We start from the raw sequence: 23,805 nt of genomic DNA, 5'->3' as shown, positions 1-23,805 counted from the left end.
CCCCGACGCCCACCAGACCGTTCCCCGCCCGCGAAGACATTGACCGCCGTGCAGTAATGCCCCAAAAATTATGGATTGCATCACAGTGAATAGGTAGGTGTCAATGAGGGCAAGAGAACTACAAGGTCGTCGAAAAATGTTTCTTGCTGTAAGCCAGATGCATTCGAGCCTGAAGATTGGAGTCGTGGATGTGTGCGTGAACCTTGAAAAATCTTCAAAAACGAGTTGAGCTTTTCCGCGTTTGCAAAGGTTGCGTTTGATACGCGATCCCACGATCTCCAGTGCTCCACCTAGGTACACACCGGTACGTGTATTTATCTGATTGTTTCAGCTAAGGTTAGCGTCAAAATCTAGAATGGCGGTCTAACTCGTTTCAACTACAAGAACTGCCAGTCTCCGTTGAGGAGGAAGGAGCAACGGCAGAACGGGTGCGTTGGGCTTCGTCGGGCTTCTTCAATCCGAGTCCTTAGCTTCCTTCACCTCCAAATTCTTACCCACTGTTGCTGCCTGCGCTTTGCAGTGCTCCTCATCGAATCGTTTGTCTTGCATAGTTCCCTTCGGCTGGCGAAAACCGAAATGGCCACCAAGGACGACAAACCGGCCATCTCCGCAGACCACGCGAGAAAACGAGGCAATGAACTATACCTACAAGCAGGGTAAATTAGATGAAGGTAAACTCTTCAACCCCATGACCCTTCTATGCACATGCTGGAGTTGCCGCCGCTCACACACTGAGGCTCATAGCCGAGATCGAGTACAAAAAGGCTGCCGTTCTCGCGCCGGGCGAAGCAGCGCCCGTCTCAAACCTGTCCAGTGTCAAGTTTGAACAGGGCCAATACGGCATGGCCATCGAATACTTGCTCAATGCCTTGAATCTGATCAAGAACGGCGGATCCGACGATGTCGCTGCCCGCAAGAAGCAGACGCTCTATGAGCGGCTGCTGAAATGCTACATGCACGAATCACGGTTCGATGACGCCCGTAAGATCATTGACGAGATACGGGACGAGAAGACCAAGAATTCCGCCTGCCGAAGCTTAGATGTTCTTGTTGACTGGACACTGTCCTCTGAAAGCCTGGCAAGCCATCGACAGTTGGTATTCGACCGTATACCTCGATTTCAGACTCCCTTGTACGTTAGACGCTCAGAGATCCCACACCTCTTGCATGTTTGACAGTATCTGGCTGCTGACTCCGAGCTACCTCCAGAGATGACATACCAGAATACTACGCTGTCGGACACGACATATCAGAACCGCTGTGGGGCGATGCCTTGGCCAATGCTTGTTCGCCCGATGACACTGTATCCTCAATGTTTTGCGGCAGTGGTGACGCTCGCCACGTCTTCATAACGCTTCTCGCGATGGCGTCCAAGGAGATAAAGACACGAAAGGATGTTTGCAAGAATGTCCATATAACGCTAGTAGACCTCAGGCCGGCAGCCATTGCCCGAACACTCATCTTTTTTCGACATGATAATGACCTGGTGCGAACTGCATGTCAGAAAGGTTCCATGGATTGAGGATTTGCCAATTATCATGGCATACATCTTCGCGGGATCTGTCGTCCCTGCTGCTGTCATCGAGAAGGTCCAGGACCACATCGAAGCGCTACTTCCCGCCATGGAGACGGACGAGGAGCTGTTTGACTGGCTGTATGTGCCGGCATCTACTCGAAAAAAGGTTGCACATGTCTTGAGACAATGGCAGAAACCACTGGACGCCAGCTACTACCGCGTGCCAGCTGTCAGACACGCAGTCAAGAACAGACTTCGGAGGGAGAAACTCAAGGCGAGGATGGTGTTTGGAAATCTCATACCTATGTCTGACGATGAGACCCCAGAACGCTACAAAAACGACCGCAAATGCTTTGACGAGCTGTGCCTCGTGCTTCCATCCACCGACTTCGCCGAGCGTCGCGACCCTCCGCTCGTTGCGCTCATGCAGGAATACAACGCGGGCTCGAAAGACGCGGCAAAGCGGCTTTCCGATCATATAGATGCATCCTGGGTTACCAACTGGACGTTGATCGACTTTGATCATATCGAATCCTCGGTCAGAACGGAAGAGCTGTACCAAAGCCGTATGACACCGGGACAATTGTGGGCAATGGGTCGGGGTACTGAAGACGACAAGGTTCCCGGTATTCAGGGCGACCCGATCCAGCTAGCCAAGATGCTCGCACCTGGCCACGGACTCGGAGAGGGAGGAGTACTTGCTACGATTGGAGAGATCCTCTCGTTTGTTGGCCTCTCCATACAGAAGCTCCACCCACGGCTGACGATAGAGGCTATGGCGGCGGAGATGAGTGATACGCTGGAACGGCTTCGTTGGAACTGCCTCAATAGCCGGTCGCAGCCATCGGGAGGCATTGATCCTTCTGGATTCCCTCGCACATATGACCGAATCCATATGAGCAACATCCCGTGAGTCTTCAAGGCTTGGCAAGCAGATCCGCGACCCCTAGGCTAACCTGCATATTAGTGATTATGTAGGAGGACTGTTCACGGTGGCCATGTACGGTCGTCCACGGCTACGCGAAGACAGGCCGTCGAGACTCAAGTTCAACAATCTCCTCAACCCGCCCATGTTCGAATCTCACGATCACTTCCAAGCCGAATATCTCCTGATGTACAAAAATGAGCAGATTGCTGATCGTTTCTCCATGATTCGGAGAAACACGGATCCAGTGGATCTTTTGGACAAAGAGCCTTTCATGTTGGAAGGCTATTGGGAGTGGGAGGGACTTCCAGCTCGAAAACTTTCACACGGCAAGGGCATGATGTCCAGGCAAGCCCTCGAGAAGTGGTTGTTTGGCTTCTTTCTCAAGATCTGCCTTCCGTTCCCTCGTGAGAAGTTCACCGACCGGCCAGTCTACTCGCCTCTCAATTTGACTGCCTTTCTACGTTTGGTCTCCCACTTGGCCGAGATTGGCTATCCCGCTCACTGGCTGGCTGGAATTCTCTCATCCATTTGCGAGGGGACCATTACAACGTCTGCTCGTCCTCCCAGTGATGAGGTAACCCACCCAAGGGACATCGATGGCAACTCTGAACCTATGCAGGAGTTGACAGTTGTCCCTTGGACGGCTCAGTTCACGACGCTCCTCAGTATATGGAGTCAGCTGATGCCATTTGGGCTGATTACTTCGCCGGGGAAGCTTGTATCTCCCACGGATATCGCCGAGTTCACCGTTGATTTCCCGCCCTTCATAGACACCTATCTTCGCACCCCGCACTTTGTACTTGTTTTCTTGAGCGATGATGTTGCACCCGGCCTTCCGAGCGGGGATCTATGGTACTTTCTTCGACACGATGAAGGGATGGCGGGCTGGGAGGTTCTGCTCTTGGACGAGTGCGTCCATGTCTTCAACACAATCAAGTTCGCTTCGGCCACTCGAACCGCATCGTTCTGGTGCAGAACCGACTTCATGCAAAAGATCAAGGATGAAGGGGGTTGGGAAGTGGCCATCTGGCGAGTGGATACAGGGGAGAAAGTCACAAAGGGCGTCAAAGTGAGGGAGGGGGTAACCATGAAGGGACTTTGGGGCCAGCCCTGAACGACGATTGCCGTCACCACAAGGCAACACCTCAATCAGGATATGAGATGGACTGGAGAACGACCAGATAGCTGCGAGGTTGCTTGGAAAATTGCCATCTGCAGGGTACGTTCCAAAATGCAGATGTGTCCCTTCAGGGGTCCTCCTCCAAAACCTTACCCCGGGGAAAACGACTACACCATCAATTTCTGTTGGTATAGGTCAAGGAGGCGCGTGCAAGGGGTACCCACAATGTGTGTAAGTGACAACTACTGGATTTGTGCAGTATATAGACTTGATTTTCTAGCAAAGCGGGATTGGATCCGAACCGGCGAAGTGCAGCTGAGTGCGAGTTTCGGATCCGGGACTGGAAATGGCTGAAACATGCTCGACAGGGAATAGATCTCGGAATAAGTAGGAGCATATACTACTGGGTGCAACAAATAAGGGATGGATGGGAGTAAACAGCTTTGAGCGGTTTACCTAAGAGTCCCTGACAGGCTAACAGTGACGGGGTCACGGGGTGCATGCATATGGGATTTTTCGGAATTTACAGGGTACTAGTGGGTCGCTCTGCTTTCCTAACCTGGAAGTATACGGGTCTTGGTAGGGCTCGAAAATGTCGAACTACCGCCCATTCCCCCGACCGTCTTACCACTCCAGGTCCTCGGTCCCTCTGCGAAGGCGCCCTGCAAGGGCCGGAGAGCCCTGGATGAGCAGAATGGGTGTGGTTTTCTACGAGAGCTTACTACTTCCCTCAAGCTACACCTGCTTAACCCAAGGCACGAGACACGATCCGATTCCAACATGTACCGTCATACTCTCACCAAACGCTTGCCAGCAGCCAGACGTGCTCCTTTGCCTGTCATCTCGACAGGTATAAGCCAGAGATATCGGTATTACTCTGGAAAAGCCCCATCTACACGTCCCGAGAGATCACCCCTGCCCGCCGCTGCCACGACCACCACCGCACTATCAACGGAGAAAAAGCCGTCTGCTCTGGCAGAATACGTACTGTTGGTGTTCCTACTTGTTTGCTGCTCAAGAGTATACAAGTACTGAGACGCATCAACTTGCATCTACCAGCACATCCCTCGACGGCCTCGTCAACTGGGCCAGGCAGGGCTCCCTGTGGCCGCTGACGTTCGGCCTGGCATGCTGCGGAATCGAGATGATGCACGTGTCGATGCCGCGCTACGACCAGGACCGTCTGGGCATCATCTTCCGGGCGTCGCCGCGCCAGGCCGACGTAATGATCGTGGCGGGCACCGTGACCAACAAGATGGCGCCCGCGGTCCGCCAGTGCTACGACCAGATGCCCGAACCGCGCTGGGTCATCTCGATGGGCTCGTGCGCCAACGGCGGCGGCTACTACCACTACAGCTACTCGGTCGTTCGAGGCGTCGATAGAATCGTGCCGGTCGATGTTTATGTTCCCGGCTGCCCCCCGACGGCCGAGGCGCTCATGTATGGCGTCTTTCAGCTACAGAGGAAGATGCGCAAGACAAAGATTACCAGGATGTGGTATAGGAAATAGGAGCACTACGAGAGGAGGTGAGAGTTGCGAAGCTCTAGCTCGCCGCGGATATAACATCGACCATGCAAAATTCCTCGCTAGATGCATGTGTTGTCAAACTCTCGAAAAGTCGTGCCGCCGCTCAGGTGACGACCTCCCGGCTCATCCTCTGGTTCCTTCTCGAGCTACCATGCCCTTCCGTCACACGTTGTGAAACTCAAACGCGGGGTTACCCGGTTCCGCTGAGCTTGCGATTTGCGGGATGCCGCTTGCTGTGATCTTCTCACCTGATTTCCCTCCGTTTTGGCTTTGCTCTTCCATAACAATTACTTTCACCGCCTTGAGACCTGGCACAGTCGACTGTAAGACCGGCACCAGTTCCTGCAAAACCACTGTCTCGTCAAAAGCCAAGGTCCTATCAAGCACGGCGTTAGGTGCCTCTCCGGATTCCAATTTACGCTTGAGCTCCTGGACAAAGGGCAAAGCCCTCTTTATATCCGTCTTTTCCACCTGCTTTGCCACGCTCTTGACATCCAAGGTGATGCCCTCGAACATGTCTCGAACGAGATCAATATATCGTTTCTGCCATGAGGGCCAGGACTTTGCCACGTAGATGTTGAGGTACTTGTCCTTGCCAGGATCAAAAAGCACCCCTTTCCCCTTCGCTAGGCGCTTTTGCTGAGCCGCGTGGGCCGCTAAGACACGAGTTGTTGTTTTCCTAATGTAGTCGGAAATTGATTCAAGCTCCCGGCTGGGCTCAGGCACCTCAGGGAAAGGTTCAAGCTGGATTGTAGAAGGCTGCAGAAAACGAGTTAGTGCTATTCGAAGAACATATGTCGGTGAGAGACTATATCCTCTCAGCCTTGCACTTCAGATTCACCTACTTTCAACAGAATCTCTCTCCAGACGTAATCTGCCCAATGCGGTGCAGAGACACACATCATGAGCGCCTGGCATCCGACGCAGTATCGGACGCACTCATGATGCATCCCGATCGACGCTGCATGGGAGGCTGCACGATAACTATCACGGGCGGCAGTGAAGTCATAGAAGCCAAACTTGAGCACCGCCTTGAAATTCGTCCTGTTTGCTATTAGTGCCAGATTTGGCAACGAGGCGAGCTTGGACTCACAACCGGTATGCTTGGACAGCTTGACGGATCAATATGCTCAGGTCGTTCAAAAATAGCATGTCCCAGAATGTCCTGGCACCTGTTCTTTGAATGGAGGCGACACTATCTAGCTTTTCTGCGACCCTGACATGGCTAAACTCCTCGTCGGCTTTCAGCAGCCGTGGGTAATGGATGACGTTCTCGATCCATCTTTTCAGCTCATAGAGCTTCAGGATTGTGGCGTTGGCGGTTGTCTCCTCGAAATTGGCGTCGTCGATGCCACTCCGCCGTCGGCCAGCGCGATTCGAGTGGCATCCGCCCAAACTTCTGTACTGCGCTGGTAAGGGAGAGAAAGTTTCCTGTGCTCTTGCTCATCTTCTCTCCGTTCAGCATTAGATGGCCATTGAGCCTAATGCCCCTTGGAAGTAAGTTTGGTGACTGTTTTTCCCCAGATAGCCTGGTGGATGTAGAGAAAGAAGATTAGGTGATTGTTGACCAGGTCCTTTCCGCTGATGCGGACATCCAAGGGGTACCAGTAAATGAACTCCCTTCGCATGGCATCGAGAGTGTCCTTCGGGATGTCACTCTGTACTCCATCGGCAAGAGCGAAAATGTACTCCCATACACCATCCGTCATCTGTGAAGCCTTGATACCCGCACTCCCAAGCTGTCTTCCGTAGATGTCGGAATGCAAGTAGTGTGCGACGGTGTAATACGCCATGTAGATGGTGGAATCGGACAGGCCCTCCACCATCTGAGATGGATCCCAAGGTAAGTCTGTGCCCAGTCCATACTGGCGAGTGACGGACCACTCGTTCATCCACCCAAACGTTTGTTGGAGCGAGTGCTTTGTGACCGTGTTGAAACAGTTGAAGCCGAGCCCATCCTGGTTGAGAAGGTGGCCTAGAGTCTCGCTCCTCCAAGCCTCGTCCACACCATATGTCAAATACCACTGATCGAGAAATGCCGCAACACACTCATCACCCGAGCGAGAGATCACCAAGCCATCAGGCTCGCAATAGACAAAGGCATCTCCCGAGTCCAGGAGCTGCTGGCGAACACGCGATTTCGCCTCCTGAACCGACATCCCGGTAAACGGCCCGTAGATCATGGTGCCCTGATAGAATCCTATCTTGTAGGCCAGCTCCTTGGCCTTGAGGAGCTGCCGTTCGTCTTTTGGCGAGTTGATCTTCAGCTTATCGACGAGAGCCGGGGCTATCGTATTGCCGTATTCGGGTGTGTCAATTATGGGAAAGATATCCTGACAGACCCATTGAGGATCGAGTCCATAGAACTTTGCCTTTCTGAACAACTCACGCGTCATGGCGTAGTCGTCTGGGCTGTCCGAGGGCACGGACGTAACCACGCCCGTTCCCTTCGTTTCCTTGATCGTGTCCATGGAAATCACGTAAACGACGTCCCGAATGCTGAGTGGAGCGTGAACAGCTGAACCGATCAGATGCGAACCCTGTATTTCCATGACCTTGGGGGCATGTCCCCAGTCGGGAAAAATGCCTTGAAAAGCCATGTTGCGTGCGGCTCTGTTTGTGGCGAGATAGAAGACTGTGTCAGAAACCCTGAAGATGCCGTACGAGATGTTGGGTGAGATGAAGAGATTTGTTTGGCCATACATGGTCTCTGGTCGTAGAGTTGCTGGGATCATGAAGACTTGGGCATTGTCTGGGATGCTGGTGCCTGATGAAATAATCTCTTGGACCGGCGCAGACCACTTCACGACCCTGCACTTCAAAGCGACGTATTCTTGGACCAGGACGCCCTCACCAGAAGAACGGTCGTGATCCAGGCATGGCTGACCATCTTTCGGAGAATAGGCCGTGTAGCGCTTTCCGAAGCGGATCTTCCCAAGGTTTCTCAACCGGCGCATCTGCCACCGTACGAAAGAGTCGTAGTATGGGTTGATGTCGGTTGTAATGAAGCTGCGACGCCAGTCGATACCACAGCCGAACTCGGTCAGATGCTGCTGCCACAACTGGGGAAAATAGTGTAGCCAGTAGTTGGCATCGGCAAATTTGTGAATCTCCTCGCGAGGGATGCCCAGCGACATCATGACTTGAAACTGATACTTTCCCTTGCCAGATTTCAGTGCCGCCTTACCTGCGGAGTCATTAGAGGCTGCTATCGCTAGTCAGGGCGCGAAACTCTACCTTTCTTCAGGTTGGTGAACTTGGTGACATCGGCCTTGGACTGGGCCAGAGGCACTGCATCACTGCCCGAAGCCTCGGGGACGTCGCTCTCATCATAGGCGGCGAACGTCTTTCCAAACATGGCGATCTCGTTTGTAAGTTTGTCTGCGCAGGCCTTAATCGGCATGCCCGTTGCGTGGTACCCCTGAGGATACAGCGTGTTTGTGCCCTGGGCTCTTGCAGCACGGGTGGTGAAATCCACTTTGGAAATAGTAAAGCCATGGCCCAGATGCGGAACGCCATTCACGTAACTGAGAGTCTATTAGCAGGAGGTGTCATGGGGAGAAGCGAGGTCGACCTGCGGGTATGCCATGGTTCCTGAGTCGAGGTAGGTCAGCGTCTGCCGCAAATGGTGGGCAAACGGGGCTACTGACCAAAGAATTTGGGCACCTCGAGTCGCAGCTCATCTGCTGATATCGAGTCCAGCGGATATTCTGAGCATGGCGGCGCATCGGACTCGAACACCTTTTCCTGTTGCCAGAGCATTTGGTATTTCTTCTCGATCGCTCTGAGGATATCCCTCTTTTCGGTCTACCAACGGGTAAGGTATGGCTAAGACGCCGAGACGGTGGGGCCATACATTTCCAATCTTCATTGTCCCGTGAGAGTTCGCGTCCGCGTCCAGGACTGGAGGAGGCAGCGCGTCAAGGTTGGTACCCATGCCTGTAGACTCTGGTTAGGCTGCAGTCCTGGTGGATCCAGAGCCAAACGGCGAGGCGAGGATGCGGAATTAGATACCCATGATTGTTTCGAGGGAATTCCTTGTGTTTCTCTTATGGCTCTTACGCTTGGCTTTGACGACGAGTAGGTGTAGACGCTCAATTCATGGAAATGATAATGGAGGGGAAAATCATTGAGTGGCATGTGGTCATTGAGCCCAAGTGAGTCACCCAAACGAAGGGAAAGTGCCACCGTGTCAGACGCTTCTCAGCTTCAAAAACAGAAACCTGCTCCTGCCGTTGGGAAAAGTTTACTGTATGTACTGTACACTTGTATTGTACAGTACACCCCGCGCCTCACCTCATCACAACTTCATCCTGTGTGACAATCCTGCATTACGGTTTAGCTGTCAAATTGGCTGAGGTAGGCCAAGGTAATCGAACACCCAGAGTGCTTATTCCAATCCTTTGATCCCGCCTCAAGTAGTCCAATATACTGAGTACTAGTACCTCCCAGGTAGGTAGGTAGGTACTACTACAATCGTCGATCCGACGCCAGCTCCTCGAATACCTCGAGTTCTCAGGACATGCTAACACAGCGCCTAGGCCTTGTTCACGACAGTGTAGTTGCTTACCGGAAAGGTTGCTGACAAACTGTCTTCTATCTTGCACATATGTAACGGGTTTCCGGTCGACGGATAGCAAATCGGCGCCGCGAGATGAGTTTTGCCTGTGGCGTTGAAGAGAAGCCTGAATGTGGACGATGAAATGAATCAGTACACGTCCACGGTGAGTAACTATCCACATCAATCTTGTCAGGTGCCAAACACTCACGGATGGACGGCATCCTTACATTGCACTCCCAGGCCTGGCGTACATCGATGCGATAATTATCGACACTTACCTCCCTCTCTGACAGTCTTGGTCGTTCTTGTTCTTCCACTGTAGGGACCCACCTCACAAATATCAGATCATCTTCAACAGCTCCCTCAACTTGGCGGGGCGGGGGATTGGTTGACTACTCACTATGCCTCGGCGTTGTTTTCAGCTCGAAATTGATGAACCTCCAACAACTGGAGTGCCGAGCCGGATCTAGGTGGAGTGATGGGTGGGGTTGTATGAGGCCTCCGTCCATCTGATTCTTCTCGGTCTCTCGGTCTCTCGGATGCGAGATCAAGGTAATCAGATGGGCGGAGGCCTCATACAAACCCCATGCTGCAATATGGCATGGTCCGTTGTGGGTACGGTAGGTAGGCAACGTTGTTGTCGTCGACAAGCTTAAATACGGGCATCGAACCCGCTCTCATGCCGACTACTAAGCGCCTCGTCTTCCACCAGTTGTCCTTCTTTCCAGCACCCGCAACCTCTTCGTCCTCACAGTCTCATTCTCATAATGTCGTTCCACGCTTCGGCCGAGGACATCCGTGTCGATGACGGCTACATGCTTCGGGCCCGTCTCAGGAACGCCGACGGCGAGCTGGTTGACGCCGAGATGGATCTCAACCAGTTCATTGGTAACGAAAACGGTGTGTAACTCAGCCCCGTACTGCTACTCAAATCCTACAAGAAGACCTTGGCGCTTATGTTATGATACCTAACCTATCTTATAGGCTCTTTCGAGTGGGGCGGAGTGAACTTCTCCCACAGCGCCGAGGGCATCAGCTTCTCGCTCGAAGGCGACGACTCCGTCCCTATCCTTCGTGCTGGTCTCAAGGACGTGGAGGGCAACGTTCAGTGGAGAGACCTCAACCTCGCGGAGCGCATCGGCAACAACGACGGCAGCTTCGAGTTTAGTAAGTGGATACTTATATAGAGCAGTGGGGAAGGATAGTCATACTGACCTGGTGGTAACCAGTCTGATCCTAGTTAGCGGAGCAATCGACGGTCAGCAGGGCACATAGCCCTCTCACATATGGACACTTCATCTCTGGCTTGCCTGGGCACATCTGGATTCTTCGTTTGAAAGCACATCACTTCGACGGTATATGTATACGACCACAGCTTACATGTACGGTACCACAACGAGATTGCAGTCTTCGAAACAAATTCAAAACCGTCAAGCATCAATGACATCTACCTAGTACTACTAGAAATACATCTAATGTATCAGATTTCTCGACATATCACGAATTTCCTCTTTATTCTGTGAAAACTGGCAGCTGTCTCGAAGCTGCGTCCCCTCATCCGTATCATGCTTATATCGGTTCTCATTGTCCTGCTGAGTCCAGTCTTATGCCGCTTCTCCTTCTCCCCATGCTGATCCTCACCACATACTGCTGCTCAACCGACATACTCCTTATCCTGATGACAATTGTATTTATCTTCATCCTGCGTTTACACTAGTATCAGGTCAGGGACCTTTTTGACTCTTGAGGCACCCCGCAGTTCTAGGCTGGTGCGAGGGACGCGCCCAGGAAGAACTGGGAAAAACGAGGTGATGTAATTCGATGTCTACCTAAAGCTGCCTATGGAAAGGGAGAGTTTGTGTTATCGACCACAGCAGCGGACATTCGAAAACCCCCCGTTCGTTCCCGAAATCACAGCCAGAAGTGGTAGGCAAGGCGGCTAACTTACAGACTATCTTCCGAAACTGTATATTGTGCTTATTCTACTAGTACTTTCCTGACTCTCTACAGTGCTTCTCGGTCCCTCTTTTGCACAACTGAACCCCCGCGAGAGACCACGCCTCATCGAGCTGGTGGGCACGTGCATGATAGGTAAGGTATGTAGTGACCAAGGATTTTAGGCCCGACCTGCTTAACGTCCTACATGCTAAGGATAACTATATAGCTTGTATGTTCTCATGGCTGATGGCGACGGGCAATGAGCTATGGGGAGGCAGGTGAAGGAGAGAGCGGGGTGATTGCATGGATAAGGTAAGCTGCCAGAACTCCGAGTCCGCTTCGTACATGTAGCTTCTTGAGACCTACAAGACGTAAGTACCTAGCTATTCTGATCGACAAAGTCGATGTATTTATGAACACGCTGCTCCTCGTTCCGTTGTAGATAAGTACCCAGGTCCAAATCGCAACAACCACGATGCTCAGAGTGGCGACAATACACTGTCAATCCTCCGTACTTCATTTCTCGTTCGTCACTAAGAGAGACAGCCAGTTTCTTCTTGACCTATAATCACAGTTGAGAAAAGTTAGGTTGGAGTGATGACCTCTGGCAAGACATGAATCTGACTACTAGTAGTACAGTACCAACTGAACTAAACTAAAGTAAGTAAGTGCTAAGCTAAGGTACCTATGTAATTACCACTTTGAGTGGCAATACCTACATTGTACACTCTTCATTGGGCAGTTCCTTTCGGATTCTTGAATGACGTTACCTTAGCAATGACGTTATGCCATTCCAAATCCCCATCCGAACGTTAACAGCATCCGGGACATCATCATCTCCCATCCGGTATTAACATCCCATAACACACAGCATCCGTGGATCGTCAGCAATCATAACCATTGCGTGTACTAGTTACTAGTTAGGATCCACCTTCCTGTAAAAGGCATACCTACTTCGTTGGACAAACCTATCCGTCAATACAAATTCACTGCCCAGGAGCTCGACTCCAGTCTTTGCGATGAAGAGGATATTACTGCTTTGTTTCATCCACGGGTTTAAGGCAAGCCTTTCCATCATACTTGGTTGTTTGTTGGACCAAGTTCATGTCAATAGTTGTCACTGACCATGATCCCATGTCACTAACAGGGGAGCGATGACACGTTTGGGGATTTCCCCAAGCATCTCAAGGACACCGTCGGCAACAACCTACCGGAGCACCACGTGGCATCTGTCGTCTATCCGAGATATGAAACCAAGGGTGAGCTCACCGAGAGCACCGCTGCGTTCCTGGAATGGTAACTATCACGCATGTCTCTACGCTTGTTGATATCCATCTAATTCACCTGAGTGCAGGCTGAAAGGGCAGGTCATGGACCTGCGTAAGGCCCATTTGGACAATCCATGGCCGCCCACCGACCGAACAGTTGGCGTGATTCTCATTGCGCACTCCATGGGGTGGGTGAATTCTTTGCCTTTACTAAGTTTTCACGTCCAAAAGCATATTAAGTCTAGTCTCTAACCACTGGTCCCATAGTGGCTTTGTCGCAAGTGACTGCCTCTTCGGCATTCTCGACGAACATCGCGACAATGCCACCAGCGTTGGGCCCATGTTCCCACTGATCCAAGGCATCCTCGCCTTTGACACGCCCTACAACGGCCTGGCACGCTCCATGTTTGTCTATGGGGCCTTCTCCAACTATCAAAAGGTCAGCAACGTGTGGAACATCATGGCCGCCGTGTCTGCTGCCGCGCCCGCCGCGCTCTCCAAGCTCGCCTCGCGACGAGCCCTCAGTAGCGCCACCAACAGGGTAGTGACAGCCCAGCGGTCCTCCAGCCCGGCGTTCAAGACGTGGCAGCTGATTGCCCTGCGAACGGGTACAGTCGGAGCCATCGCCGCGGGCGGGGTGGCCGCCTACACTCACCGCAAAAAGATCCTTGAGGGGATGCGCTCCGTGCGCAGCCTGACCAAGGACGACGTCGTCCAGGGCTACCAGCAGTCGGTCGACGCGCTGGGTCAGGGGTTGGCCTACATCAACCGGGGCAACGTGGGTGAGTCGTTTGCCTGGTTGTCCGACCACTTCACCTTCGTCGGCTCGCTGCTGAGGCAGAACGAGCTGAACCGCCGGCTGGAGCGGTTGGCGGCGCTCAAGGGAGTCGGCGTGTGTGATGTCTACGCGTCCCTGGGAGAGAATGGATACTGGAGCGGCGGGTATTTCGTCCCCGAGCGGACCTTCTGCGCTGTGCCCGCCAAAGACGACCCTGCCGCGAAACTTTTCACCAGGCACGTCATCGAGGGCGCGGCGGACGAGATCAAGGCGCACATCAACATGTTCAAGCGGGACAAGAACAAGGAGTACGAGGCCATGACCAATGACGCGGCGCGGCGAATTGTAGACTGGTTCAACGACGAGACTGAGCTCTACGATGATCCGAAATTTGCTGAGCCTACGCCTGCCGAACCGGCTGAGACCGAGGCGATTGCTCAAGCAGTCGACAAGGGAGAGGTTCAGGAGGTGGAGGAGGAGGTATCCAAAGCCGAGGGAGAGACAAGCAAGGAAACGACCCCAGACGATCAGCTCCCCGACGAGTCCCCGGTCGATATCGCGGCGGCTGCTTCGTTGGTCCCGCTGCCAGACGATATGGATGGCGACCTTGACGAGAGCATGGGCGAAGACGGCAAGAAGCTGGACACAGCTGAACAGAAAAAAGCCTACATGCGACATTTGTTTGGCATCGCCCAGCAGACAGGCACCTCCTTGCGATCGTATCTGCCTTCAAAATTGCCCACCGTCGAGATGCCCAAGGTGTCAATGCCCAGCATCCCTAACATGCCGAATATGCCCTCGTTCACGTTTAAGAAACAGGAAAAGGCAGCGCCGACTCCAGAGGACCCCTCAGCTGGCGTCGCAGATGTCAAGGCCGATGCGAAGCCGGATACAGGGCAGGACGAAACCAAGGAAGGTGGGCTTGATAAGAAAGGTGAGGAGACGGCAAACAAGCAGTAGGCGAGTCGTTTCCTAGTCATAGAGTCACGGAGGTTGCGATCATTGGAGCGACATGATGCTAAGATTGTCATTGCCGTCTATTTTAGTATAATGCGCCTATGATTTACTCGTGGGACTTTTGGTCTATTGGGCAAGACGGTTGTTGTGTGGCTTCGCCATTGGTCATGATGTACTTCGTTATTGTCAAGTGCTAGTACTTTCCATATCGTCAAACGCATGGGCAAACACTTAGAGAACGGAGAGACATGACTTCTGATGAGAGAATTTGGCAGTATGGATGGCGATAACAACGGATTTACTCATGGCGCTGCCCCAGACAACGAGTTGTGCCTCAAGTTGTGACTCGCAAACTAAGAGTGAGCGGCCGTTGCTATCAGCCATCTGGTCCTGTAAATATGCCGATACCAGTCCAAGCAACCTCACTTGCCGTTGAATCATACGTACCTAGGTAGATTACAGAAAAGGACCGAGCTGCTATGGTACGTTGCTTCACTTTGGAGCTTGGAGTTATTCTCAAGCATTAAGTCAAGAATGTCGCGTGATCTGTCCGTTATCCTACAATTAATCAGTGGTTTAATGACTTGTGTGTGATTGCCGATATACTGTCCCCGCCCGCCACTTCCCCCTGGCTGATCCGGGGCTCCGGCTCCGATACCGCTCCTGGCCGAACCCGGTTCCGGTTCCGAGTCCGAGGCCCGTTCCGGCCCGTAGTGGGTCCATCCGGTAATGTATGCACCAACAATATGCATTGACGCCAGCTACTTGAATCGCGGCATGCTTTCGCTTCACAAGCCGGTAGACGAAAATGGCAAAGGGCCGGGGTTTGGACACATTTGGATCACTTGTGCCGGAGTGCATCCCGCTATGGACAAACGGATCGCCCCGCACCGGCGTGAGGAACAGGGGTAGCTCCATCCAGTCGACGACGGGGATCCGGGACGCGCAAGGCATGTCTGATGCTCCCAGGTTCTCCATGTGAGAGTGTCTGCGCCATTTACTTTATGGTAGTACCTTCAGTTTGAATCCAGCCCTGCCTCTCCTCGGATCGACGCTTCGCAGATTTTCGAGCCTCGGTATCTACTCTTGCAAAATTGCATGACAAGCCTCTCTTGGCCCGCTAGGTATTTGAAAGGTCCCACTGTCCCCCACGGGCCACAGCGTCTACCGTGGCCGGCAGAGACGCCATGCGGGGATGGACAGCTGCAGGTGTTGTTCAAAACGCAAGTGATTGGGTGCATCGACTCCCGTTTGCTCTCGGGACCTCAAAAAGGAAGTTGGCGATTATGGGCTTGGTGTTTTGCTGGGATGTGGTCACTTGTCGACTGTGAGGGGAGTTCTGAATTCAGGGGTCTCCAAAGCCCTGATAAGATATGAATCCGCAGGGTCACCCCGCAAGATACCAGACGTGGTTCTAACTCGCGCCTTGACTGGATGTCGGCATTCTTAGGCTGGGTTACATTGCATCGGGATTGGCTGCATAGGGTTCGGTGTAGACAAGAGGTTGGCGGCTGGAAATCCTTGTCAGGAAGCTGGCGGCTCGCGTCCTGTAAGACTTGGGGGTCTTGAGCTGCAACTGCACGCCATAGGCGGATTATCAACATGTGGCTGTCGTGCTTACCTCTATTGAGAAGTTGCGCCGGCTAAGGTGTTTGGTGGGAAACGGGCGATTCAGTTTGTCACTGCCTCCGTCCTGCTACTAGTTTTACCACCAGCTATAAGTTATAAGTTATCGTCTCCCAAATGTCAGATCCTTTCGACTTCTTGGAGAGTTGTAGCACTGCTCACTTTGCCAATCACTGATTGCGGTCACGATCCGGGATCGAGATGAAGTTCTTCGTTGCTGCGTCGCTTTGGGCGACGGCAGTCTCTGCCGTCCCCATGCCAGCGCCCTCTCCGGTACGACTTCCCATTGCATCTCATGGTGTGCCTACACCAATATTCTACCGCGAACTTACCCCATACACAGCCAGGCATCCCCTCAGCCTCAACGGCAAAGAGCCAGCTCTCCGCTCTGACCGTGAAGGCCTCTTACGACGACGGTCTGTACAACCGAGACAAGTTTCCTCACTGGATCACTATCAGCGGAGCTTGCAACACTCGGTACGGTATCCACCACTCTTCTGCACGCGAGCTGAGCTAACATCGTTGACAGAGAAACAGTCCTAAAACGTGATGGCACCAACATCGTCACCGACAGCTCATGCTACCCTACGTCAGGGCGGTGGTACAGCCCATACGACGGGGCGACCTGGACTGTTGCCTCCGATGTGGACATTGACCACATGGTACCGCTGAAGAATGCCTGGATTGTAAGAGGATCTTTCTACCAGCTGGGGAACGCCCATAGCCCGACACTAACCGTGACATAAACAGTCCGGCGCCAACACCTGGACTACCTCTAAGAGGTCTGACTTCGCCAACGACCTCAGCCGTCCCCAGCTGTGGGCGGTAACAGATAATGTGAACCAGGCCAAGAGTGACCAGAGTCCGGACCAGTGGAAGCCGTCGCTTACTTCGTTCCATTGCACTTACGCCAAGAGCTGGGTAGCCGTCAAGTACGCGTACGGGCTTAGCATCACCTCGGCCGAGAAGTCCTCGCTTTCGAGCATGTTGAACACATGCAGTTCTTGAACATTTAACATGGAGTTATGGTAGTATGTCCTCGACAGAACGGCCGGGACAGTCCCAAGAAACCGGCCCCTATCTTCCCGTGCTATAAACCAAATTGTCACTCTGGGAGCCCAGCCTGTTTTAGCCGTCACAACAGGAGAGAATAACAAAGTTCAAGTACAAAAAGGAGAGTCTCTCACCTAGGTGAGAGGATGGACAAAGAGATGAAAGTGCACCCGCAACCCTATCATTGAATATCCTGTCTCAGTTCCTTGATCTTCCGTTGTCACCTTGGTGTCTCAAACACCAGAATGTTCTTGATCGAATAAAATGATTGTAACCCGAACAGCTTCACTCCCAGTCGCCAAAATGTTACCCCTGGCGGCAACTCAGGGTTGCCGCCAATCAGATCCTCCGTCGTGATACGGCCGGTGAATCACCGGAAGATGGAGGATTCTTCTCCCGTTTTTCATCACCCAGCTGGTTGTCCCATCTACCAGGAGGAGATTTTCCAAGTCCACTGCGTCCAGATCTGACAGGTATCTGATGGAGCCCGGGTGTCCGCTGAGCATGTGCTCGGCTTGGCCTGTAGTGAGGTCCCAGATCCCGATGGTCATATCACCGCCTGATCCTGATGCTAATTTGTTTCCTGTTTTGAGAAAGATCAGGGTCTGAACTTTCCCAGAGTGACCTCTGAGCATATGAATGACTTGGCCTTCTGCAATGTCCCATAGTAGCACGTCGCCGTGAGCTATTCCTGTCGCTAATTTCGTCCCATCAGGGGAAAATGACAGGCTTGTGATAGCAGTGGAGTTGCAGTTCAGTGTATACTCGACCTGGCCTGCCGTGACGTCCTATACGCATACACGCGCACCTTCACCGGTGGCGGAAGGTAGGGCTGATGCCAGCTCGTTCCCGGATGGCGAAAATGCCAGAGTGGGCAAATCTGACAAAACACAAGGTAGTACAGATCTGGCTTTTCCACTTATTACGTCCCATATCCGTACTGGACCACAAAATGATCCTGTTGCCACCTTGCACCCATCAGGGGAAAACGCTATGGCTCCAACTGCATGTGATTTAGCTGGCTCCACGTCCTGGTGATCAAGCATATGCCTGATATGACCCGTCCCACTGTCCCATAAAATGACCGAAATGACCGAGGAAGTTTGGAATCCTGCGGCCAGTAGTTTTCCGTCCGGTGAAAACCGAAAGGGAGCAAAGAAAATTGGAGTGACTCTGTCTTTCGATGTGACATCAGGTTCGGACATACGTCTGGCCTGGCCCGTTTTCACATCCCATACGTGGATTCTTCGGTCTGTCGACATCGACGCCAATGTTCTCCCATCTGGCGAGAAGTCCAAATTGACAATGGAAGCCCAAACTCGATCTGTAGAGTGTGGAACCCTTCCCGTCGCAGGATCCAGGATTCTTATAGTATCTGATGTTGACGCCAATCTGCTTCCGTCCGGGGAAATGGCCACACCGGAGATTCCGGGTCCAGCCGGATGTACAAATGCGCTCCTAACTTGCCAATTCACTGTATTCCACAATATGAACCGAAGGGAGTGATGTGATGCCGCTGCGAGCGTCTTTCCGTCCGAGGAGAACACCAGGCTGTTAATCCATCCGCTCCTAGGTTCGAGAACATGCTTTGTTTGGCCTGTTGCGACGTCACATACGTGTATAGTCCCGTGCAGACTGGACCTAGGAACGTATGTCGACACTACTAAATCACCCTCCTGCGGGGAAAATGCCAGACACTTTATCACGCCAGGATGAAAATCCAGCAATCGATCAGCTCGACCAGCTGCGAGGTTCCATACCCGAACTGTTCTGTCGTGATCAGTGTCGTTGGAAGGGAAATGGCCCCAACTCTGCGATGACACCAATTTGCTTCCATCAGGAGAGAATAGCAATGTGCGTGGCATGCCCCCATGACCCTTGAATATGTATTCAGTTTCGCATGCTGCCGTGTCCCATACCCGGATAGACTCATCGCGTGATGCTGACGCCAGTTTGCTTCCATCAGGAGAGAACACTAGAACTCCGACAAAGTGAGAATGGCCCTTGAGAACATGCTTAAGTCGACCCTTTGCAACATCCCAGATACTGATATCTGAGTCGCCCCTGGGATGCGATTCATCCCCCTCCGTTGCATTCGAAGCTAGCATTCGCCCGTCAGGCGAGGATTCCAGAGTCCCTATTCTGCCCGCTTGAAGCACTTGTTTGAGTCTCTGCGTTCTGATATCCTATACCCGTATTGTTTGGTCATCTGAGGCTGACGCAAGCAACTTGCCATCACGGGCCAATGCGACAGATGTAACTTTGCCCGAATGGACTTGCTGTAAATGCTCAGCTTGTCCGGTCGCAACATCCCATATCCGTACACGTCGAGGATCTTTGGAGGGCGTTAGAGAGACCAACTTTTCCCCATCGAGGGCGAACTCCAATGACCCAACATATTTTGAGTCTTCTTCGAGTACCTGCAGTGTGGCGCCCCAGTGCTCATCAACTCCTGACAATAGTCTGGGTCCATCCATCTCATTTTCGAACAAAGCTCGAACGATACTCGCTCGAGGGCTGAAGAGAAGAGCACTGCGATAGATCTGGAGAGGGGCAGAAGAGATTACACCGGCGTGCAAGAGGATGAATCGTTCAGCATCGTATACCAAAGAAGAGAGCTCATTTGACCCTGGCTGCACCAAATGACTTAGCATTTTCCAAAGGTGCAAGAGTGAGTGAACGATTTTCTGTACCTACATATTCGAATTTCTCGGCATTGACGAGTGCACGCATGGATTTGATGATAGCGAGGCCTGAAGGGACCCTCCCTAAGAGACTCAACGCCTCAAGCAAATGAAGAAATTGTCGTCGGAGAAAGTTATTGACGTCTTCGTCAGTGTTATGGTGGTTTATTTTGTCCTGGTTTGTGGTATATCGCCTGCACTTCTGCAGATGGAACATCCAGTTGAGGCAGGCGTATGCTAGATCGGGTGGGATGGCTTTGGTGATGGCGTCCAGATCGATTTCGTCTTTCAATTTTCCATAGTCTTCGAGACGGCACATGTCCTTCCGAATTCCATCCATGCGCTTCATCCGGTCAAGACACTTCATAGCGAGCAGCACGTGCGTTTCCACTAGGTGCACCCGAAATCCCTCCATGCCGGTCCCTTCCTACCCCAGTAAGAAGTCGCTGAACGACTGATGCAGTATCTCGATTGGGGCTTTTGGGTCCCTAGGAACGTTGAGTACCGCATGGAGTTTCCTCAGCCAAGTGTTGACATCATCCAGGTCCATGGCAAGAAGGCCAGCTAAAGACTCTGCAGAAAGTGGAGTGGCAAGAGCAACAATGGAACCCAGAATCAGGCGTAAGTTTGATTCCGCCCTGCTAGCAATGCGCTTGTAGCCCCCGTCATCTCCAGGGACGAAGAGCAACCGCTGGATGATCGGCATGTAGGTTTGATTGAGTTGTGGGGTATTGCTGTCGGCCTGGTCAAGCCAGAGCTTCAATTGAGCTTTGGGCTATCCGTCCCATCGTTGACAAATCGGCGGAGAGTTGCTGCATAAATGAACAGCGGTGTCGGGGTCGTAGCCAGAGTGAGGAGACGTTGGAGATCGTTCCTATTGGGCCAGACAGTATTCTCAAGGAAACCTGCGTCTTCTTTTACTTTAGCAAGCCTCTTCTCCAGGAAGGCGGATATATCGCTCTTGGTCTCATCGGAGAAATCAAGCAGCGACAAAGAGCGGTGCGAAACCTTCCGGAAAGAGTTTGCGATGTGGTAGGCGGATCTGCTCGTCAAGAGAACACGCAGACGGACTGTGCGGAGTTCTTCGAGTTGAGATAGCAAACCGCAGACTAGGCGCACGTTATTATCGTCCTTGCATTCGTCCAGGCAATCGACCACAATGATTCTCGTCGATATCTCAGTCTGAGAAGAGGGCATTTCGGCAAGGGGCTCCCTGATAAGCCTCTGGAACTGGACCTCAAGAGCCTTTGAATGGATATTCTCGGCCTGCTCTCTGGGGTTTCCTAATCTCCGCAGACAGTTACCTAGGCTGGTAAGGTAACTTGGGACCGTAGCCACAAACTGGCTGGCAATTGTTGGGAAAAATAATTCCCACCTGTTCCGGCCCGATCTGTCGTCGAAGAAATAGCTAGCTCCCAGTATCTTCCTTTCCGAGAATTCATAAGCGACGGTTCGAGCAATGATCGACTTGCCACTACCAGCAGGCCCATTGAGCCAAAAGATCACTGGGCTTTCGGTGGTTTCGATCCATTCATGAATGAGCCTGAATATGCTGGTTCTAGTGCCCTGCTGACACTCGCGTTCCTTTGTATCGTGTAGTGCGCCGGGCTCGGTCCGAAGTCGTATCTCACCGAGGAGCTCGCTATCAAGGTGTTAGCTGGAGCCAGAGCTGGCTGAAGATGGCCAGGGCTGGGGAAAAAACAAAGAAAAAAAAGGGGGGGAGGAAAAAAAAAACCGCCGAGCACATACTTCGTAAGCCTGGAACTTTGCAGCAGATCTTCCTGGATGTGGGCCTGTCGTTCGTTGGTTTGCAGCGTTCGTTCAGTGACTGTCAAAAGCATCCGCATAGTCTCGGACAGTTCCCTTGTGCCCTTGTCAAGAGTCTCCAGCTGTTCTCTCAGAAGCACGTCACTTATTTTCCTCAGGTCTCTTTCCAGGATGTTCTCGGCCACTTTGACTTTAGACAACGATTCATCCCATCGTTTGATGTCTCGCAAGTCATGTCTGATGGCACGCCATCGTGATTGATGGAGGTGTAGAACGCTTTCAAACTGAAACGCGTGAATAAGCTCGTACAAGTCCAGAACATCCTTCTGTAATGCGACACACAGCTCTTCCGGAATGCCGGCAGCAAGTCGACCCTTTGGGAACAAACGCGGCTCCAGCGAAAGATAGAACTCCATACGAGCTGTGACGTAGTCGAATCCGCTCTTTCTGGCCTCTTCCACCAGCTGAGGGTATGTAAGCAGGGGAAGAATGAGGCAAACGCCAGCCCAAACCAAGGACGCTTCGCGGGACACCTTGACAGCTTCGTCGGCTAGGGCCTTTTCCTACAATACGAACTCTGCTACTCGAGCGACCTGATTTTCTAGGTTGATTTTGTACCGGCCAATGTGGAAAGTCATTTTCCGTTTCGTTCGTTCTTGCCCACGTTCCATCATGTCATTGAAACGAGCTTGGTGTGGTGTACGGATGGCGAGTTGATCGACGATCTCGGCCATCTGCTCTTGGCCATATCGTATCACGTACTCCAAGTTGCAGCTCTGGTCGTGTGAAGAGCTCGTGGGCATGTCCGAGTCCGGTGAGGTTGGTACTGTACCCGAGATTAGCCGCAGAAATGCATGGCCAAGCATTTTGACACATACTTGTCGGGGAGAATTCATCAAGAAGCAGTGCCTGGTATCGCTCAACCAGGTTTTTGTCCAGTCTGTTGTATGCTTGGCTCCACAGTGACTGTGGCGCAATGTCCTCCCAGGTATCCGATCCCGTGGGAGAGGCCCGCAAGCAGCCCTCAGTATCTGCTGACTCATTCAGAATATTGGCTGTAGCTATCTCTGCTGTTGATTCCAAGGACCCTCGGGTTCCACTCCTCGAGCTGAAGGGAAGGTTGAGCTTGTCATGTTCGCTCTGTAAATGCTCGAGGTTGTGAAGCTGTCTTGAAAGGGTCGGATCGGGCGAAGATCTGTTTGGAGCAACTAACTGCTTCAAGTTGGCAGCGTCTATCGCGGCGATAGCCTCGGATGTTCGGGGTGGCCCCGTAACCACCGCCAGTGGTTGTCAGCTCGCAGTCGCAGCAGGGCGGGTAGTAGCTCGTTCGGGATGTAGCTCGGTACTTTCTGTAGCAATTATGTGAGTATGAGCACATGCTATAATGAGCAAAACCCGCAAAGAACATAGATCCATACCTTGGGATGGCGCCACGGATAAAGCAGCGGCAGCAGCCTTGATGGTGTCAAGCTTCAGGGCTCCATTTCCATCTGCAATCGGCTTCCCAGACCTTCCCACACGACCACAGCGGAGTTTCCTCAAATGTCTCTTGACGAATTCACGGAAGGACATGACTGGCTAAGGCGTACCTAGAGAAAGGTAATGAATCATGCGCAGAGAGAGGCCGGGATCGTGGTTGATGATGCCTGGTTCTTGGAGACACGGAGCCAGGCAGCAGGCGCGGGATACCATGGAGTTTGGACAGACGATGCTTCCTGCCTTCGTCGTCCCACCACACCTCCCGGTCACATGTTCGCTGGTCTACCGAGACACTACCTTATACCCCAAGATGGCCCGAAAGGGCCCAATTGGCGAATGTGGCTTCGCATTAAGATTGTTGGGTTAAACGGATTGCTATCGTCAATGCAGTACATCCTCAGTATATCTATACAACGTACATATATACACATAGATAGCCATTCACGAACTTCATACTAGGAAACCCCGTACTTGTCGGCCAACAAGTTACATAGCTTGTAGTTACAAAAAAAACTTGGAGCAATATAAAGCATGCCTTCCACTGGCCGGTGTCACTTACCTGGGTACCATAGCGCGCCACCCAGGTTTTACAAAACAGTCTC

The 23,805-nt window shown here is 52.4% G+C and overlaps 8 protein-coding genes across 8 annotated transcripts; 5 read left to right on the top strand and 3 right to left on the bottom strand.

The window, feature by feature from the left end:
- Nucleotides 1–576: 576 nt before the first annotated feature.
- N656DRAFT_802428 (uncharacterized protein) lies at nucleotides 577–3,558 on the top strand (the record flags this gene model as incomplete). Its single annotated transcript, XM_064818240.1, has 5 exons — nucleotides 577–656; nucleotides 737–1,132; nucleotides 1,210–1,396; nucleotides 1,509–2,425; nucleotides 2,484–3,558. The coding sequence occupies 5 exons, from the start codon at nucleotides 577–579 to the stop codon at nucleotides 3,556–3,558; spliced, it is 2,655 nt and encodes an 884-aa protein (XP_064665235.1).
- A 786-nt stretch (nucleotides 3,559–4,344) lies between these two features.
- Nucleotides 4,345–5,074, top strand: N656DRAFT_719606 (NADH-ubiquinone oxidoreductase 19.3 kDa subunit, mitochondrial; the record flags this gene model as incomplete). Its single annotated transcript, XM_064812382.1, has 2 exons — nucleotides 4,345–4,553; nucleotides 4,624–5,074. 2 exons carry the CDS (start codon nucleotides 4,345–4,347, stop codon nucleotides 5,072–5,074), a joined length of 660 nt encoding a protein of 219 aa, XP_064665234.1.
- Nucleotides 5,075–5,254: 180 nt separating this feature from the next.
- N656DRAFT_849188 (leucyl-tRNA synthetase) lies at nucleotides 5,255–9,246 on the bottom strand (the record flags this gene model as incomplete). The annotated part of the gene is made up of 9 exons (XM_064819331.1): nucleotides 9,107–9,246; nucleotides 8,949–9,031; nucleotides 8,743–8,899; nucleotides 8,671–8,686; nucleotides 8,330–8,619; nucleotides 6,604–8,279; nucleotides 6,186–6,496; nucleotides 5,938–6,136; nucleotides 5,255–5,851 (listed from the first exon to the last, which is right to left on the bottom strand). Exons 1-9 carry the CDS (start codon nucleotides 9,108–9,110, stop codon nucleotides 5,255–5,257), a joined length of 3,333 nt encoding a protein of 1,110 aa, XP_064665233.1. The 5' UTR covers nucleotides 9,111–9,246.
- Nucleotides 9,247–10,404: 1,158 nt separating this feature from the next.
- N656DRAFT_784986 (Cyanovirin-N) lies at nucleotides 10,405–11,153 on the top strand. Its single transcript, XM_064816281.1, has 3 exons — nucleotides 10,405–10,553; nucleotides 10,638–10,820; nucleotides 10,883–11,153. Exons 1-3 carry the CDS (start codon nucleotides 10,421–10,423, stop codon nucleotides 10,885–10,887), a joined length of 321 nt encoding a protein of 106 aa, XP_064665232.1. The 5' UTR covers nucleotides 10,405–10,420; the 3' UTR covers nucleotides 10,888–11,153.
- Nucleotides 11,154–12,610: 1,457 nt separating this feature from the next.
- N656DRAFT_793004 (uncharacterized protein) lies at nucleotides 12,611–14,597 on the top strand (the record flags this gene model as incomplete). The annotated part of the gene is made up of 4 exons (XM_064817133.1): nucleotides 12,611–12,652; nucleotides 12,739–12,887; nucleotides 12,946–13,073; nucleotides 13,105–14,597. 4 exons carry the CDS (start codon nucleotides 12,611–12,613, stop codon nucleotides 14,595–14,597), a joined length of 1,812 nt encoding a protein of 603 aa, XP_064665231.1.
- Nucleotides 14,598–16,515: 1,918 nt separating this feature from the next.
- N656DRAFT_719645 (uncharacterized protein) lies at nucleotides 16,516–17,228 on the top strand (the record flags this gene model as incomplete). Its single annotated transcript, XM_064812385.1, has 3 exons — nucleotides 16,516–16,697; nucleotides 16,750–16,906; nucleotides 16,971–17,228. 3 exons carry the CDS (start codon nucleotides 16,516–16,518, stop codon nucleotides 17,226–17,228), a joined length of 597 nt encoding a protein of 198 aa, XP_064665230.1.
- A 536-nt stretch (nucleotides 17,229–17,764) lies between these two features.
- On the bottom strand, nucleotides 17,765–19,894 carry N656DRAFT_673887 (WD40 repeat-like protein; the record flags this gene model as incomplete). The annotated part of the gene is made up of 4 exons (XM_064810462.1): nucleotides 17,765–18,061; nucleotides 18,200–18,270; nucleotides 18,970–19,357; nucleotides 19,466–19,894. Coding segments are annotated over 4 exons (1,185 nt in total), but the record flags the coding sequence as incomplete, so codon positions are not given.
- An 822-nt stretch (nucleotides 19,895–20,716) lies between these two features.
- On the bottom strand, nucleotides 20,717–23,296 carry N656DRAFT_802423 (uncharacterized protein; the record flags this gene model as incomplete). Its single annotated transcript, XM_064818239.1, has 5 exons — nucleotides 20,717–21,599; nucleotides 21,707–22,188; nucleotides 22,297–22,550; nucleotides 22,603–22,755; nucleotides 23,143–23,296. 5 exons carry the CDS (start codon nucleotides 23,294–23,296, stop codon nucleotides 20,717–20,719), a joined length of 1,926 nt encoding a protein of 641 aa, XP_064665228.1.
- Nucleotides 23,297–23,805: the final 509 nt, after the last annotated feature.

The sequence above is a fragment of the Canariomyces notabilis genome, assembly GCF_033297395.1.
Source record: "Canariomyces notabilis strain CBS 508.74 unplaced genomic scaffold N656scaffold_39, whole genome shotgun sequence".
NCBI lineage: Eukaryota > Fungi > Ascomycota > Sordariomycetes > Sordariales > Chaetomiaceae > Canariomyces > Canariomyces notabilis.
The sequence above is the reverse complement of the archived record's forward strand: the minus strand, read 5'-3'. Positions and strand labels throughout refer to the sequence as shown.